This window comes from Neomonachus schauinslandi, chromosome 12 (genome assembly GCF_002201575.2).
Source record: "Neomonachus schauinslandi chromosome 12, ASM220157v2, whole genome shotgun sequence".
NCBI classification, from domain to species: domain Eukaryota; kingdom Metazoa; phylum Chordata; class Mammalia; order Carnivora; family Phocidae; genus Neomonachus; species Neomonachus schauinslandi.
Window position 1 is genome coordinate 2262466 of NC_058414.1, and position 18816 is coordinate 2281281.

The 18816-nt window shown below is 55.1% G+C and overlaps 1 protein-coding gene across 1 annotated transcript in view; it reads right to left on the reverse strand.

Moving 5' to 3' along the window:
• PKD1L1 (polycystin 1 like 1, transient receptor potential channel interacting) overlaps positions 1–16311 on the reverse strand; it is a 116482-nt gene extending 100171 nt beyond the window's left edge. Inside the window, exons 1-8 of the mRNA XM_044920206.1 lie at positions 16235–16311; positions 15240–15538; positions 9163–9330; positions 7326–7445; positions 6701–6869; positions 6014–6253; positions 4575–4707; positions 792–998 (exon numbers count right to left, since the gene is read on the reverse strand). Coding sequence (XP_044776141.1) covers positions 792–998; positions 4575–4707; positions 6014–6253; positions 6701–6869; positions 7326–7445; positions 9163–9330; positions 15240–15538; positions 16235–16311 — 1413 coding nt within the window. The remainder of the gene's footprint in view (positions 1–791; positions 999–4574; positions 4708–6013; positions 6254–6700; positions 6870–7325; positions 7446–9162; positions 9331–15239; positions 15539–16234) is intronic.
• Positions 16312–18816: the final 2505 nt, after the last annotated feature.

An 18816-nucleotide genomic window follows, 5' to 3' on the forward strand; every position in this document is an offset into this window, starting at 1 on the left:
CCTGCTCAGAGACCCCAGCATCCCCCCTACTCCCCACGATCGCCCCTCCACTCCCCGGACACTCCACCTGACCTCCCTCCTCCCTCACTGCTCCTGTCCTCCTGCTCAGAGACCCCAGCACAATCCCCTACCTCCCCCCACATCCATCTGACCTCCCTCCAACATTTCCAACATGGCCCGCTGAGCACTGAAGCCCGACCCTCCATTTCTGCCTTCCCCTGGTCTTCAGAAGAACCTCCCACTCATGTGTTCAGCCTCGTGTCCTACCGCCCAGCCCCTCAAACCCCACGTGCTTCCATGGGGCCGTCCACGGCCTCCACCATTCTGCAATCCTCTCCTGACCTGGAACACTGCAGGACCAGAGGCGGGGCTCACAGCCACCCCTCCCCCAGGAGGTGACGAGCTCCCTGGGGAACTTTCAGACAGCAGGAAAACGCAGGGCCAGTCTCTGCCTGCGAACAGACTCTGCTCCATGAAGCCGCCTCTTCTAGAAGGGACCGCGACATATTTTCACCCTTTTTCCAGACACAGACACTCCCCTGACATCTGGGGACTACCTCAGCAACACAGTCAAAGCAGATGCTCAGGAGGCTTTTGCTAAAAGAGTAAGATTTTCACGATGACTTTGCCTGCGTTTGGACATGCAGTTTGCTCTCTCCGAGGAAGACCCTTTCTGGAGAGCCCAGCCACACTTGTGACAACCCTCGTTTTCTGGGATAGAGCAGGTTGGAGGGACCGGGGCTGAGCTCCTGCTCCGAGGCGGGTGGGACATACGTCAGCCAACCACTCACCCTGGCAAGAGCGGTGTAGTTCCCGGGCTCCAGGAAGTAGCTGGGGATGGTGACGGTCTGCCTGTGGGTGCTGACAGCGGGGGGCAGGGGCACCGGCCACCCCTGGGAGTTCCAGAAGGTCCAGGTGTAGGAGAGGCCTCGGGATATGTCACAGAGGATCTCAGACTCGAATGTCACGCCCAGGGTCACAGGCTGAGACCTCCACACCTGCGGTTCAGAGAGAAAGTGGTCTCGAAGCGTCCATTATGCCTAATGCCACAGAGGAGCATCTGGTGGCTCCGTGGGTTAAGTGACCGACTCTTGATTTCAGCTTGGGTCATGATCTCAGGGTTGTGAGATCGAGCCCAGCATCAGGCTCTGCACTCAGCGGGGTGTCTGCTTGGGATTTCTCTCTCTCTCCCTCTGCCCCTCCCCTGCTCTTATTCTTTCCCTCTCTCTCTCTAAAACAAATAAATCTTGCTAAAAAATCATTTTAAAAAGCAACCAACGGAGAAAAAAGAACAGCATTTGCAAAATACATGACAGTTAATATTGTTTAAAATCACTAAGACATTTTTAATGTCTCCAATGGAAAAATGGGCAAAGACATACATGGGCAAACCACAAAATTTTCACTGACACTTTATTATATGGTTTTGACTATGAACTCACATTAATGTTGTATATATTCAAAAATCAAATCAAAAAGCAAAAACAAAACCAAAGGAAACCAAAAGTTCTCTGATAATTGAGAGCCAAAACAAAGGAATCTAACCATATTTCAAGGAAGCAATAGAGAAGAGAGATATATTTCAAGTTACTTTAATGTGCAGTGTTGTGAGGATATATTCTAAAGGCCAAAGAACCACGATAAATCTGAAAGCTCACAAAGTAGTTTCATTTCTGGTGGAAGTACTGGTATTATTACTTTGAAAACATTTCACATATTTATTAGAAAAAGTGCAAATAAATAATGATGTTGATGTTCCAGACATTGAGATTTTAATTCAAGAGAATTCAAGCATAAAATGTTTCAAAAACATGTAAATTCTGCATACGTAACGTTTCTAGGGGGGAAACAGCAGGCGAAATCACAACTTATTTTATGTCAAACGAGCTATCTCCTACCAGCGTACACTAAGGAACTTGCAAACGATGACGCCCCAGGAACGGTGAACCACCCCCAGCCGCCCATTCGAAGGCCTGGGGCTCCGTGGCGAGACGCCGCTTCCGGCGAGAAGGCAGCTATCAGCGGGCCGGGTAGAAGCGCTCCAAGACCAGCGGCGTGGGGTAGAAGGCACCAGACCCAGCCCGGAGCGAACCCGGCAGGCCCCACACGGGCCACTCGGAGCCTTTACAGATCGTGTCTGCAACGGACTGGACAGCTAACAAAACAGCAATCACACGAAGACAGACAGAGGCTTCCTCTGTCCCCCTGTCTCCCACAAAGCACACACAACTCAGCCATCACCAGCACAAGTGGCTGGCGCCCAACTTCTTACTCTAAAAGCTGAGAATTAAGGGAAAGATTCAAGCACTGTTTTCTTGCTTTTTTGAACAAACTGTATTTTAGGAAAACTTACAGGTCTAGCTGGTGAGGAAAAGCTTTTTTTTTTTTCCTGTTCTCTCTCCTTTTTGAAACAAAAAAATTTTGTGCATCCCACATCAAACAAACAATTGCATTAAGGAATTTTGGAGACAGGGCACCTGGGTGGCTCAGTCGTTAAGCATCTGCCTTCAGCTCCGGTCATGATCCCAGGGTCCTGGGATCAAGCCCCGCATCGGGCTCCCTGCTCAGCAGGAAGCCTGCTTCTCCCTCTCCCACTCCCCCTGCTTGTGTTCCCTCTCTCGCTGTGTCTCTCTCTGTCAAATAAAGAAATAAAATCTTAAAAAAAAAAAAAAAGAAAAAGAAATTCTGGAGACAGAGCAATGGGACTATGAGCTAGGTTTAGATTATATTAAGAGATCATTGCTAATTGTTTTGATAACAGCATTCTATGTAGGTAAGAAAACACCCTTAGTTTTTAGAGCTACACATTGAAGTACCTGGGGCTTAAATGTGCTGCGATCTGGGAAGGACTTTAGAATATTTCGGCAAAGAAAAGAACAGAGGAAACCAGTATGGAGACATTTTAGTGATCGCTCAACATGGCTGATGGTTCATCATACTCCTCTTTCTCCTTTTATTTACGTTTGAGAGTTTTTTTATAAAAAGAATTATAAAACGTAGTTCATAAATACGTGAACATAATGTAGAACATAAATACATGAAAAAGCACACTTGCTAACATCAATAAGCCAAAGACTATGGTATGGGGGGATGTTAGTACCTACCAGTCACAACCCCACCCCTCCTAGCCAGTCTACCTCTCCCAGCCCCCTGTGCCCCCTGCACGGCCCCTAGAACGTGCCCACCTGGCCCACCGCCCGGCCTGACAGGATTCCCCAGGAACAAGATGGAGGGTGGAGGAGGGCTGAGGGATGAGGGCTGAGGGTGGAGGAGGGCTGAGGGCTGAGGCAGGAAGGGGAGGAGCAATGAGGGACAAGGGATGAGGGTGGAGGGGAAGGAGGGATGAGGACTGAGAAGGCCTGAGGGACAAGGGATGAGGGATGGGGGAAGGGGGAAGAGGGATGAGGGACAAGGGTGGAGAAGGGTGGAGGACTGAGGGCTGAGGGTGGAGGATGGAGGAGGGCTATTCCTTCTAGAACAGAACCCCTGGGTCACACAGCCAGTAATACTTTGGACCACATGCCATGGACGATCCCCTGGGTCATGCTTAACCAGGGACAAGCCCCGTCCGGTGCCTCGACCTAAGAGCAGAGTCAGGATTTAAACACAGACCCCTCTCCCCTGGGTCCAGGCCGCTCCCAGTCTGCATGCCGGGGTCCCCCTTGATGTTTTGTCCGTCTCCCCAACCCGGAGAGCCCCCTGCCTGTGCAGCTGTGTGCTGGCATAGTGGGGGCCTGGGTCTTGCCTATAAGGGGCTGTCACTGTCCCACAGGACCCACAGGGCCAGGGACCACCTGGGCCTTGCCCTGGGGGCTCTTCCGTGTGCCCCCGATCCCCACCGCCTCATCTGGGGCAGGAGGTGCCTGACCCCAGACCCCGGTCAGAGGCCCAGCACCTGCGTCTTGTGCTGGAAAGCATAGAACGAAGTCTGGAATTGCAGCTGAGTCCCAGCTTTGATCCCCATGTGTCATGGACACTTCTTCCCCAGAAAGGGAAACCTGCTCTACCCAGAGGCCTCAAAGGAACAAAAGAAGCAAAATGCCACTCTCCGTTTTCTAACCCAGAGTAGGCACTTGGGAGGGGACCGATCACGTCTTTGGGAGTTGACATCACATGAATCCAAACATTCCTTTCTCCTGAAAATGCTTGAGTGCTTTGCACAAGCCATTTTTTAAAAAATTTATTTATTTGAGAGAGAGAGAAAGCACAAGCAGGGGGAGAGGCAGAAGGAGAGAGAGAAGCAGGCTCCCCGCAGAGCAGGGAGCCCGATGCGGGGCTCGATCCCAGGACCCTGGGACCATGACCTGAGTTAAGGCATACACTGAACCGACTGAGCCCCCCAGGCCAGCCTCCACAAGCAATTTCTAAACATTTCCTCAAAGCAGGCCGAACAGAACACCAGAGTGACTGAGGCCATAGGCCCCTTGGAGGCCAGGACGAGGCCCGCCCTCCACCTCGGCGCCAGGGCCCTCAGAAGCCCCAAGAGGCACCCCCTCGCGTCCAGTGCAGCAGGACCTCAGTCCCCAGAGCCCTGCCGTTCCCAGCACGGAGACGACCCCCAGGCCCAGCCCTACCTGCACCTTCCCCGGCCCCATGTTCTTCACAGGGGGCGGCTGGCAGGGCTCCCGTACGATGAACAGTTGCTTTCTCAGGGAGGTGGTGCTGACGTCATTGAAGGCAAGGACCTGGACGGTGAACTGTCCTTCCCTGCAAGGGGCCACAGCACACAGGAATGAAGACACCCAGCCTGCCAGGCATCTGCCTCTCCTCCTCCACCTGCGTCATTAGAGGACGCGCTGGCCAGAGAGCCCATCCGTGACAACAGAGGACACACGGGTCGTGAGGTTGGTGTCCGCAGGGGCCATCTGCTGCCCAGTTAATACACCGGCTGCCCGCCCAGCGCGGGGCGAGCCGGATGCCCAGCTCCCAGGCCAGTGTCACCTGCTGATGGAGAAACAATCATTCTGGTGGAGACACCTCCCGGCGGCCATGGCCTGGCCCCTCTGTGCACCATGGGGTGATGCACCCCGGCCCCTCAACTGGGAAGTCTGGGCATGATCTTCCTGCTCTGCTCCCTGAGCCTCAGGACCAGAGCACCACCCGCTGTCGTGGCGCGTCCATGAGGAAGGCAGGTCCCGCTGACCCCAGCGCAGGCTGCGGTGCGTGTCCGTCCCCGAGCCACAGAGCCCATTCCCAGGTCCCGGGCCCAGGTGCCCACCTGAGGGAGCCCACCCGGGCGCCATCGCTCAACTCCTTCCTCCCGTGAACCCCCACCTCCCACGGAGAAGGCGCACAGTGAGAGCCAGGGACGGGGCCATGCGGGCACGTCCTCGCGCGTGGCGAGGCCACAGGGGCTCCCGAGGAAGTCCTGTGCCGAGGCACATCTGCCGTCTCCTGCTGCTGCCGGCCACAGGGGCCTCGCTTCTGGGCCCTTCTGTACACGTTACCCATCCATGACAGCAGCACGGATGGCACCACACCAGCCTGAGGCTCAGCTCCGTCCAGAGGTGTCCACAGCCTCGGCCACGGGCACCCAGGGCGAGGGCTCACCTCCAGCCAGGGAGGAGGCTCAGGCTCGGACCTGGCTGGCCTGCCCTTCGTCACCCTCCCGACCTTGACAGTGTTGATCCTGACATTTGCCCCGGTGGCTTCCCGTGGGCGCGCCCGCCTCCCCCAGGCAGGCCCAGCTGTGCTTGGATCTCCATAATGCTTCGTTTCAGGTAAACAGCAGGTGCTCAGTAAATGCCGGATGAAGGGACACGGCCCAAGCTCTTCAGGGGGACAGTGAGCCTTTGGCAGTCCTTCCGAGCACCTTCTACCTCTGTCTGCCCTGCACCCTGCGTCCCACGGCCCTGTCCGTGTGTCCGGGCGCTCAAAGTGTCCGTTTCTCTGTCTCTCTTCAGTATCTGCCAACTGCATGCCCTTCTAGGTCGGCTGAGGAGAACCAGGGCTCACACCTCGCAAAGGCCGTTCTGGCCGCCCCCACAGAGCTGTGCTGGCCTGAGCCGCTCACCTGCTGTAGATGTGACTAGCGGAGCTGTCCCCCGGGCCCACGGTGCCGTCCCCGAAGTCCCACAGGAAAGTGACATCGGTGCCAAAGTTGAGTCTGCACTCAAAGGTCACGCTGGCGTTCAGCAGAGCTGAGGAGGGGGACACGAGCCGATTGGCGACGATTCTCCTCTGCGTCCTGACGCGGTGGGGCTCCGAGGCCACGCTGCCCCGCCCACTGGCAGCCTGCACCGTCACGCTGTACCTGAGGTGGGACCACCGAGGGGGCGGGAAGCGCAGGTGAGGGACAAGAGCGGGTCAGAGGTAGAGAGCAGCCCCAAGAAAGGCGGGGGAGGGTCGAGACAGTTTCACCCGCAGGGACTCCCCAGCCCTCATGGGTCCCCGCTTATGGGGAGGGGTGGCAGAGACGCCGGACTGCCCCTTGTCATTACGTAGTCACCTGCAGACTGGCAGGGTCACGCTGTGACCCTTGCTTGCATGGGGACTGACTTAGGTGGAGGAGGTGGGACCTGAACGCAGGATCGCCAGTTCCAAAGCCCCACGCCCGCCCCTAGTTCAAGTGGGAGGGACTTCCTCGTCCTTTAGCCTTCCGTGTGCGTCCCTCCTGTTCAGAGAAGCACTCCGAGATCATTCGAGTGGCATCTGGGGAATCTGCAGACGAGCTAAGGCCAAATGACGCCCATTTACTCACCACTGGGGGACGCCAAGTCTTTTCTTAATGCTCCTGGACATTGTCTTCACGGGGGGACCTTCTCCGAACAACCACACGAACTCCAGGGGGGTCATTTCCTTGGTAACAGCCAGAAAAGTGATGTGGACATCGGTGGCAAACACGGTTCCATTTGTGTAGACAGAGACGGCTGTGAGAGCGGGGGAGAGGCAGAAGCATTGGCCAGAGGGTGGGGGCCGGGCTGGGACGCCCGCATCCTCACCTCCCACACCGTACGGCCGGGAGGGAGGGTCCCCAGCCCACACGTAGGGCTGCGGTGGGAACCCGCTGGGCAATTCTGGCCCCAGATCAAAGGCCACACCGTAGCTCACAAAATGAGAGCGGCCATCCCTGTGAGTTCTCAAAGGAGCACGGGACGGGGCCGGGGCGTGCAGAGGATTCTGCACTGTGACCCACCCCACACCCTGAGGTCGGAGCCTCGACGCATGTGGCTTCTAGAAAGCACGAGAATGAACTGCAGGTCAACACCAAGCTGGTTCAAGGGCAAATGCAAATCTCAGGGGAGCTAATCACAGCGTCTGGTGCTCCCGGGGCCCCTGTGGCCTTGACGGACCAGAACGAGCCTGGAATCAGAGTGCAGACGTACGCTGCATGTGATACCCGACCGTGACGCGGTGCTGGGCCTGGCCGCCCCCCGCTCGGCTCTGAGAAGTGAAGGCCACGTCCCCCGAGGGACAGGCTGGAAGTCGAAGCGAGACGGCGGTGCCTGAATGGACAACGAAACAAAACGAAACACACGTAAGGGCCTTAAAGTCCTGCCCTCCGTCTCACGCCAGGGGTGGTCAGTGTTTTCCGTCTTTTCCTTTCCCTCTCTGAATTCCAGTGAGTTCCAAGTTCTGGCACACGAGACTTGGAGTCAGACAGGCCTGCAGAACGTGGGCCTTGTCTGGAATGTCTCTGACATTTTAAGCGTTTTCTGCTCCCGAGACCTGCCCTGCATGGAGTGAGCGTGTTCATCCCTTTGCCGGACGGCCTTGCCTTGGAAGGATCTCCCTAATGGGCACGCGAAGGGCTGCTTACTGCATGAGGTTCCCAACGGGGCCCCGGGCGAGCCTTGGGCTGGTAACCCCCCGGACACACAGTGCAAGGTGCCGCACATATGGGACACGTGTGTGTGTGTGCGTGCGTGTGTGCATCAGGAGGGCGGCTACCAAACCACCTGCCGGGTCCCAGAGGAGGACTGGCATGTCTGGGAAGACTCAGAACAACCCATGTGTCTACATGAGGAAAGGAGGTGGGTCTTTTCTTCAAAGACTGTTGTCCTGTGTAGTTTTTCCCTTTAGAGGGAGAAAATGCTCATTTATAACAATGACCACGCGGAGTGGGTGTTTCATTCATCTGCGCGTTAGAATTTCTGAAGAATAAATACCCCATGACTGAGAGTGACACCATCCCACGAGCAATACCTGAAGCTTCATTCTGGTGGGAATGCGGTATCAGGCCGCGGGAAGAAGCACACATAGGGATTTGCATGGGAACACCTCGTTCGCACGCATCCGTGCCAGACCCTCCGATTCTAACTCCTGAGACACAACGACCGGGGACAGGCTAACCCCCCGCCCCCACATGTGTGTTCTAATTTCTTGGGTAGAGAGGCTCTCACAAGGCTAACTGCATGGAAACTGTACGGTCAGTGTGGAGAACAAGTTACAAAGACCTCCAGGTGAGTGAGCGCATCTGGACACATGCCCACTGGCTTCCCCTTTTCCCCGCTTCTGGGAAACGTAACGCATTGCTCCATCCACTCAGGCCGAGCACTCTGGGACCGTCTTCGACGGGTGCCCACGACCCTTCCTTCCACATGTTGCTGACACTTGGCTGGGATTCTCCGTTCCCACCCCGCCGGCCCCCAAGCCCAGTGCCTCCCCTACAATGCTGAGCAGATGGGGAGCCCCTCGCCAGTGGCTGTGGGCCCGATGGGAGCGAAGTGCAAGCAGAGCGCCTGGCCCCCCTGTGAGCACTCATCCATCCCCAGTGCCCGTGGGGCCTCATCTCTGTGCTTGGAGTTCCTGCCCAGCTGCCAGCCCCACATGCTCTCCCCACACCCGCTGGACCCCTCCCCAAGGCCCAGGATGGATCCAACGCTTGCCCTAGAACTTCCTTATCCCGCGGTGATACACCTTCCCTCCTGACACCTCCCAGGCCCTGGCCACGCCCTTCGAGAGGCAGCACCACGTCCGAGGTCCTGTGTTTCCAACACAGACCTCGATGTCTTTCCTAGACTGTAAATCCTGAGACCAGGACTTGGTAGGACTTCATCTTCACGTGCCCCTCAGAGCACAGTACTGTGCAATCAGTGTGTCCTGAACGAGGCGGGGTAAAGGATGAGATGAATGCGTGTCTGAGCTGAGAATCAGTTCGACCTGGATGTACCACCTGGCAGAGGCGGGTCTGGGCATTCAGAATCCGCATGTGTCTCTTACCTTTCTGAACTGTGCTGCAGTCAGCAAAGACAAGAAGCTCGTCCTTGTGGATGCTGCTGGAATTCATGAACACGGACACGGTTGCAGGGCCGATCTCCACATAATAAGGCCCAAGCTCCTTTTCAGTTCCACAAAACTCGTAGATACGTGCCTTGAGCACATAGGCTCCTTCTGGAAAGAGACGCAAGAGCGGCCACGTGATGAGTTATGAAGAGCACGTGCAGCACTGAACATCTGTGCAAAGGCAATGAGGGATGAGTACTCTGGGAACGGACCCAGCACAGGTGGCTTTCTCTTGCAGGAGGGGCCACCTCATGGGCAGGGGACCCGTGCAGGGCATGTGACATGCAACAGGGCTCGGCGTGTGCCTTCATGCTCCGCAGTCATGAACGTCTTAATAATTTGTGTTAACCAAGGGTGCCGCGTTCTCACATTGCCCTGGGCCCTGAGAACGACGCAGTAGAACATATTCACGAGGATGCAAACAGACACCGGCCACCCCACAGCGAGGCAAAAGAATGCAGCGGTTGTGACGATCACAAACACACACGCACACACACATGCACACAATGGCCTTCTATGAAGTGAGGGGTGGGCCACGAGGCGTGGGGCGGAGCCGGCTGGCGGGAGGGAAACAGAAACCAGAGAGCACAACAGGAGGGATCTGGAGGGAAAGCGAGAACGGTAAGCAAGATGAAATGAGCAGAAAGGATTCGAGAAGCAAAGAGACCTAGCACGTGCATGGCCAGTCTTCCATAAAGAAAGCTGAAATGCCAGCACAGAAATAGATTTAAAGACATAATTAAAAAAAAAAGTCTTTCCTGGGGATGCCTGGGTGGCTCAGTTGGTTAAACGTCTGCCTTTGGCTCAGGTCATGATCCCAGGATCCCAGAACCCTGCTTCTCCTTTTCCCTCTGCCCCTCCCCCCACTCATGCACTCTCTCTCTCTCTCTCTCTCTCTCAAATAAAATCTTAAACAAAAATCTTTCCTGAAACGAAGGAAAACAAAGCATACTTACATATTGGAAAGGCACGCCATGCACCAGAGAGAGTTGACCTGGAACGGCCAGGCGTGTTTCCACAAAGTTACGGGACCGCAAATATAACAATGACTTTGAGCCAAACACCAAGTCATCCCTATGGAAGAAACAGGAAGCTGACCGTAGATGCCCCACAGCGTGGCAAGTGTGAGGGTCACGCAGATGGCTCCCCAAAGCACAGAGGACTAAGATCCAGCCCCTGCATTTCTGAGTCTGTATGTCTGCGGCCAGAGAATCTGTACTTTATCCTGACATCAGATCCGGATGATGTCGGTCCAAGAACCCCACCTGGCCAGACTGGAGCAGAGAAACACCTCCATTCCTCAAGAAAAGAATGTGTGACCACGGATGGAAGAGCCAGCAAGTGGTCATTCACATATAACAACTTCGAATACGGAAGAAGTGGGAATCTTATTCCATGAGTCTTCCTAACACATCTATTCCAAAACATGCATCTGATAAAGGCTGCTATCCAAAACATATGAAGGACTCTCAACACTCAACAAATAAGCAAACAGACGGCCTTATTAAAAAGTGGACGGAGGAGCTCTGGAAGGAGACGCGTCACCCAAGGAGACAGTGAGATGGAGTAGCACATGACAAGATGCTCCGCGTCCCACGTCAAAGCCGTGCATGCGGGAACCACACCCCTCAAGGACGGCCAGGATCAGCCCCGATGACACCCACTGCTGGCCAGCATGTGGGGTCCCAGGAGCGCTCGCTCACTGCTGGTGGGGATGCAGAATGGCCCAGCTGTGGGGCGCCCAGCCGGCTCAGCCAGAGGAGCATGTGACTTTGGATCTCGGGGTCATGAGTCGGACCCCCACGTTGGGGGCAGAGATGACTGAAACAAATAAATGCATAAACTTAAAAAAAAATGGTGCAGCTGCTTTGGGGGACAATTGCATGGTTTCTTTAAAACTAAATATACCCTCACTCTAGGATCCAGCAATCACGGGGGTGTGGGCCAGACAGGTGCTGGGCTATCTGCTGAGACAGGTGCTGCCGAGGGGGAGGACACCCCGAATCCTGCCTCAGGCCAGGCCCCCTTCCTCCTCCTCACATGCTCTCACACTCACACGCACACACACACACGCGTTCCCAGCAGGGGTGTGATCACGAGGACCAGACGGAGAGTGAGCGCGAGTGCTGGGGACATGAAGATGCCGGGAGCCAGCATGCCTGCTCTGTCGAGGGGCATGGGGCTACGGCAGCCCCGCAACCCACCAGCTGTCATCGTTTCATTCCTAATACCGACCACATTTTAAGTCACAAAGACAACCTCGGCATTTTTTTTTTAAGCAAAATGGGAGAAAATATCCACTCATCATGATGGGCTGGAACTATGAATTAATAATGAAGCCAGAACACGAGAAAGGCCATACAACAGGTGGCGATTTTAAAACTTGAATAATAAATAATAATGTAAGCATCCAACTCAAAATGGAAATCTAGAACAAAAGCATTGTATAAGAGCAGGAAGAAGGCAGTAAAGATAAAAGCAGAAATTAATAAACTTAGGGGAGGAATGCAGTCAATGAAATTCAAAGACTGGTTCCTTTTTTTTTAAGATTTATTTATTTGAGAGAGAGAGAGACAGTGAGCACGAGCGGGGAGGGGCACAGGGAGAGGGAGGAGCAGACTCCCCGCTGAGCAGGGAGCCCGACTTGGGTCTCGATCCCAGGACCCTGGGATCATGACCTGAGTCGAAGGAAGACGCTCAACCGACTGAGCCACCCAGGCGCCCCTGAGTATACAACTCTGGATTTTGGCTCAGGTCGTGGTCTCAGGGCCCTGGGATCAAGCCCCACACTGGGCTCCACACGGAGTCTGATTCAGATTCTCCCTCTCCCTCTGCCCTCCCCCTGCTCATCTGCTCCTTCTCTCTCTGTGTCTAAAGTAAGTAAAATCTTTTAAAAATTAAAAATTAAAAAATTAAAAAAATTTAAAAGTCCTTGATAGGAACCCTCCTACGCTGTCGGTGGGAATGCAATCTGGTGCAGCCACTCTGGACAACAGTATGGAGTTTCCTCAAAAAGTTAAAAATAAAACTACACGATCCAGCAATTGCACTACTGGGTATTTACCCCAAAGATACAAATGTAGGGATCCGAAGGGGTACGTGCACCCCGATGTTTATAGCAGCATTATCAGCAATAGCCAAACTATGGAAAAAGCCCAAATGGCCATCGACTGATGCATGGATAAAGAAGATGTGGTTACACAGACACAATGGCATATTAGCCACCAAAAAGAATGAAATCTTGCCATTTGCAATGATGTGGATGGAGCTAGAAAGTATAGTGCTAAATGAAATAAACAGAGAAAGACAAATACCAGATGATTTCACTCATATGTGGAATTTAAAAAACAAAACAAATAAGGGGGAAAAAAAAAGAGAGAGAGAAAGAGAGAAAGAGACAAACCAAGAAACAGACTCTGACCTCTAGAGAACACACTGCTGGTCACCAGAGGGGAGGTGGGTGGGGGATGGAGAAACAGGTGATGGGGAGGAAGGAGCGCACCTGTCGTGATGAGCACGGGGTGACACAGGAAAGTGTTGAATTGCTAGACTGTACACCTGAAGTAATATTACACCGTATGCTAACTGGAATTTAAAATAAAAAAATAAAAAATAAAAAAAGTCCTGATAAAGGAGGAAAGATGAGAAGCTCCTCAGCATTCGAGAAGTTCTATCGGCCCCAAATCTGTTACCAAGCTTAATGGGCAACACCGAAAGCATCTTGAGACAAAGATGCCAGTGTCATCTGTCCTCGGCCACCTTGTTCTGGAAGTAGCAGCCACGCTGAGTGAGACAAGGATAGGACAGGTGTCAGCTTGGAGGTACAGGGATGGTATGTACCCATGTGTACATAATGTTCACGTAACTGACAAACACTAAGGAGTAAGCTTCATGGTAACTACACACAATATGACAATTCAGAGCGATAGAGGGGTACCAAATTAATAGTCAATACCAGCAACTCTTCCACATCCCATTGACAACCCACTTGAAGAGAAAATGAAAGAAAAGATCTCATATACCCCAGCACGAAAAGTAAAACCTCCTCTGAGAAACATGCACTTTCCATATGAAGACATTTTTAAATGCTTCTAGAGACACAAAGAAGACTTGGACAGAGAAAGGTATTTTCATGAGAGGGGAGATTCTTGAGCATAAATAGTCTGCAGAAATCAATTCGTGAATTTAACATTATTTGAATAAAAATGCCAATAAGATGTCTTTACGCGAGCCAGTGGGAGTCTAAAGTCCACGTGGAAAAATGGACAAGTGAAAATAACCAGAATAATTTTAGAAAAGATGAGTAATGAAGGGGAGCCCAGCTGCATGGACAGCAGAACCCACCCCACAAGCAGGGGTGGGGAGGGAGGGCTGGGGGTGGACGGCAGGGGCTGGCGCTCTCCAGATCCCTGGGGGCAGGGCCAGCAGCGCCCAGGGGTGGTCATTCAGAGAAAAATAAAATGCAATCTGCCCCCTCAGACTCGTCACCAGAATGCACACTCCAACGTACTAAATATTCAACTGTGCGGAAGAGAATCATACAAATACTGCAAGATACCACGATAGAAATTATTTTGCAAACTTGGATTAAGGAAGGGATTTCTCTCTATGACATAAAACCCAGAAACCATATAAGAAAAGAGAACGTATACTTCAAAATTAAAATTGCTGCATGAAAGGAAAAAAAGCTGTAAGCAAAGCCCAAACACAAATGACAAATGAGAAAAACATTCATTGCAGCTTATACCTGATGAAAAGGACTAATTTTCATGATTACTAAAAGTGCTCATACAAACAGCATATCAGGTTGAACCACGAAAGTACTCTTCTTCTTGGTAAAATATGGTAAATGTTGGCACTTTCGCGGGATTGAACCTAATAAGAGGCAAATTAAACTGCAGAAAGATACGTTTTCACCTTTTACACTGATGTCTACACTGCTCCGGGGACTATAAACCAGCCAACCCTTCCTGGGAGCAATTTAGCAACAACCAGCAAATTACAAATGAACCTAGCATTTGAGGCAGTAATTCCTCTTTTCTATGAAATAGCACATACATGCACGTTGTGTGCAATATTGAAAGATTAGGAAACAATCTCAAGGTCTACCCGTAAAAGAATGGTGAGATAGATTTGGGGCACTGAGCAACCGGACCCCTCTGCACCCACAGGCACGTGTGGGAAGAGCTCTGGATGCGGACGAGCACATGAGCGAGCACGTGAGCGACAGGGAGCGGGGCTCCGCCTGGTGCACGTGTGTGTGTTCCAGACAGAGAGATCACAGGGGTACTGCACACGCATGAGGCATCTCAGAGATAGAGAGCAGTGCTGCCTGAGAGGGGGCACCCATGACCACACGCCTCCCTGTAAGGTGGGGGTTGGAATTTCGAGAATGTGCCATATTCAAAAAATAATTTTAAAAAATAAACAGCGAGCAAACAGTGACATGGTGCTGGTGAGCAGGACAAGGTTGGAATTGACCCGCTCCCACCCCCCAACATCAGCGCTGGGGGTTTCTCCATGAAGACGGGTTCCAGCGCCAAGACGTCTGGAGAAAAACGGTTTTTGTGACTTTGTCTAAAAGCAAAGTGTTTGACAGTTTAGTGCAGAAGATTAAGCGTGCAATGTTGTGTGTATGTGTGTACCCACAGGACAGTGTCAGCGACTCACACCAAAGCTCAGAGCTTTCCCGTGGAGGGGGTCACTGGCTCACTAGGTGTGTGACCTCAGGACAAATCCCTGCCCCTCTGGCCCTTCCGTGCTCCTCCAAATGGAGAACAGGGCCGATGGTGGGATTCAGTGAGGAACAGTATACGGGAGCAGGCCCAGTGCAGGCTCCTGGGCCTTCGTCATCAGAACACGCACGCACGGGGGGCCGGGGGGGGCAGGGGGGGCAGGGGGTGCCAGGAACGAGTGGGGTCTCCTTTCGGCCCCAGTGTGGCCAGCGCCATCTCTGGGGTCTCGCCACACTGCACTCCCTGCCTGGGTTCAGATCCTGACACCGAGCACCCTACCTTTCCCGAACTGGTGGTAGGCGGTGACCGCCGCTCCTCCAGTCACATTGCGGATCGCCACTGGAACCCCAGAGCTGTCCCCAAAATCCATCACCAGACACAGAGCTGCTTGGGAAGCCACCTGGCCCCGGAAGCCCAGACTCGGAGGCGCCTGGGCGTCCGCGTCTGGGAAGCCACGGATGGCGGGATCCACTGTGTCAGCAGGAACTTGCACGGAGATGGCCCCAGGGTGACACTGAGCAAGGGGACAGAGCTGCTTGGGACGAGGCCAGGATGCTGAGCCACTGTGGCCGAGGGAGCTGTGGGGAGAGAGGAAGGACAGCTTCAGAAAACACAACGGTCCAACCGGGAGGGACGCAGACCGGAGGGGAGCAAGCTCTGTGGAGCCTGGTGGCAGGGCTTACTCTCCCCGGCTCCCAAAGTGGGGTCCCGGGCCCAGTGGCGCCAGCATCAGCGGGCCCTGGTGAGAAATGCAAGGTACGTGGAGTCAGAAGCCCCGTGTGGGCCCGCAAGCCCGAGGGGACACTGAGGGCACCTACAATCTGAGAGCCCCTGCTCCGGCTGCATTAATCCCAGCCGCGATGCAAATGCTCTCCCTCATCGCTGAAGGAAGGGCCCTATAAGGTATGCTCCCCGAAAGTCACTACCTCTGATAGTTCTGTGAAAACGCCCAACGTGGGCTGGGCACCAGCCTTTCCACCAGCGGCCCTTCCTGCTGTGAGCGCCCTGCCTGTCTACTAGGAACATGCAATCATTCACAGCTCCAGTCTGGATGGGCGTGTGCCCAACCCGAAATACAAAGCCCACCCAGTAACGTGGGCTCTGGTGGGGAAAACAGTGGCCAGCTGTGTGGTCCACAGCGCTGGGACTGAACTGGTCACAAATGCAACCACCACTAGGTGAACAGGGAGACAGTGAAGTCGCCAGCCCACGGGGCGTGCCTCCAGAATCGGGGTCTAGGGCGGACGCAGGCCTCCCCGCCACCCTCACCCTACCTTCCCGGTAAGGTGGGAAAAGGTGCGGTCGGAGTGTGGGTCTGAACGGACGCAGCCACCCAGATGGGGGCCCCCATCGTAACGGCGGCCGCCGTGACCTCGGTCCCTGGAAGCCGCTCCGGGGCCACGTCCTCTGCAGAGCGCTGCCGTCCCAGGAGACAGGCGGGGATCTGCATGCTCACGCTGCGGGAGCCCACTGCGGGACAGGTGCACTGGAATTTAAGAGGTGAATGAGTAAGGGGTCATGACGGGGTCTAGGCTGCCATCGGTCAGCACTGGTCTCTGCACGGTCGGGAAGCTGGAGAATAAAGGGTCCCCGTGAGGCTGTGGGCTCCCTCATCCAGGTGGGTTAGTGCAGGGTGGCCCCGTGCATTGCAGACGGGGTGCGGGAGAGGGTTCACACCAGCCAGCACAGTGGCCAAGGGCACACCGGCGGCAACCACCGGGAGCCTGGGGAGACATCGCTGTCCCGAGTTCACGCTACTCCCGGTGAAGCGACCACGAATGAGCTCCTTTATAGGGTCAGCTACAAATCAAAGGGGACGGCTGAGCGGGGATGCTCTTGCAGACATCAAAAATGCGGTGCACATTTTCCATTAGTGAGGATCCAATTCATATTACGCTTTCAAACCGGCTGAGCAGCGTCCGAAGGACTAGCAGCTGGAAATATGGCTCGCCCCCAAGCCCCAGGGCTGCCTGACCCACCAGCAGCTTTCCGGAGATGTTCCCCCACGTCAGGCAGACACACCCACCTGGAGAAGACCACAGAGGTCACCGCTGGCTTTCCCAGCCGCACACATCCGTCGGCCACAGGGGCCACTGCTGCCCCAGAAGCTCGCCATTGTCACGGAAGGTCCCCGGGAGTCTCTGGATACGAAGGGGAAAAGGCAGAGACAGGAAGGCTGGCTGTGCTTCGCTCACTCATGTGGCCGTGAGACCACGGGAGGCCTCTCTGTGACCCGCACCTGCTCATCGGTGGCCCGGGTGACACCACGGTGTCTGCAGGTAGAAGCTGAACCCGCAAAGGCTGCGCCAGCGTTCTGGGAAGGAGTGTCACCGAGGAGGAGCATATTTAAGGCCATTTACTAACATCTGTCCCCAGCTGGGACCCCGCCTCAGAGGGCTCACCCGAAGGGTGGTCACTGTCCTAACGTGCTCTGCCATCCAGGGGCGGCTGCCTGGGCTCGGGTCACAGGGAGCTGTCCCCTGAGGCAGAGCCAGGCCTCTGCAGGATTCACCTGTGACTCGGGGCTGCCCCTGTGCATGGCAGCAGCTCACCGAGTCTGGTGCCCTCCAAGGTTCTGTGAGTGGGATGCGAGGGGCATGACCACAGCCAGCAAGGACGAGGACCTCTTAGAGGGTCCCCTTCATGTCCCATGTCACAGGACCCCGTTTACCTCGACCCGTGGGCCCTACAGGAGGGATGTGCCGAGGCCGGTCAGGGCCAGGGCACTCAGACACGGACGCCGGCCCCCTCCTCTGCTACAGGGCTGAGTCCTTGTCCTGGGGCCGGTGAAGCTGAACATCTCTGGCCCAGGCTGTCCTAACGCTGGGCAGGAAGTATGTGGGCTCCAGGCGCCCAGCTGCCAGCTGTGGTGATGGCAAAGGGGCCCAGACTTCAGATCACAGCACAAATACCACAGGGCCCGTGAGCCCAGGCCCTCCCTGTCCGCACAGGGCCACCCGTTCTCTCCATCCAGGGGCTCTCCAGCCAGTCAAGCAGCCGTCCTCCCGCGACACAGTTCCTGGTCCGCTTGTCCTGGCTGCTGGCTTCCTACCCGTTCCCATATCCCTTCAGCTGTTAACGCAGTGATGTTCCTTAAAACCCCCCAGGTCTCCACTGAGCTCGCACAGCCTCCAGAGGACGGGCAGGGAGCGCCTCCCCAGAGTGCTGCTCTGCTCAAACCTGTTTCCAGAGTTTTCCGCGAGGAAGGCCCCCTCCCCCGACGCGTGCGCAGCTGAGACTGGCTGCCCAGCACCCCTGCTTGGTGCAGCGGAGGACCAAGGATGCCCGCGGCCCGCTGAGAGCCTGGTGGCGCACAAGAGCACGAATTCCAACCAGGGGTTTCTCTCTAGCAGAACACGTTTCTTACATGCCGGCTAAGTTCCAAAATCGCTCCGCAGCAATCAACCCCGAAGTTCCTCACTGGAGGAAGACGGAGTCTTCAGCTGGGGCCCCAGAGGATGCGTCAGTCCGCCCAGTGACCTGTACCAGCCGGATGGGCCGGAGCTACCACACCTGCAAGGCGGACGCCTGGACGGTCCCCCGCAGGGGCGGAAGGCTATGGTCGGCACAGAGGACTCCAGACACCACAGCCCTGGGCCACGCGCCCAGGCACACGGCTCACAGGCCACCTGGCAGGTCCCACTCGCCCCAGGACTGCAGCCAGCAGTGAGGAGGGGCTGGCGGAGCCGGGACGAGGACAGGTGTGTGGAGCAGGGGCCCTCTTTGGCTTTGTTTTTCTGGGTTTTCCTAGAGTGGCTGACCTGCCGGGTCCCCATAGTCACCGGTCGGACCAGGCCTGGGTCCCCTGCCGTGTGTGTGTGCTCTGTGAGGGTGGGCCTCCACCCGCCCCCCCAGT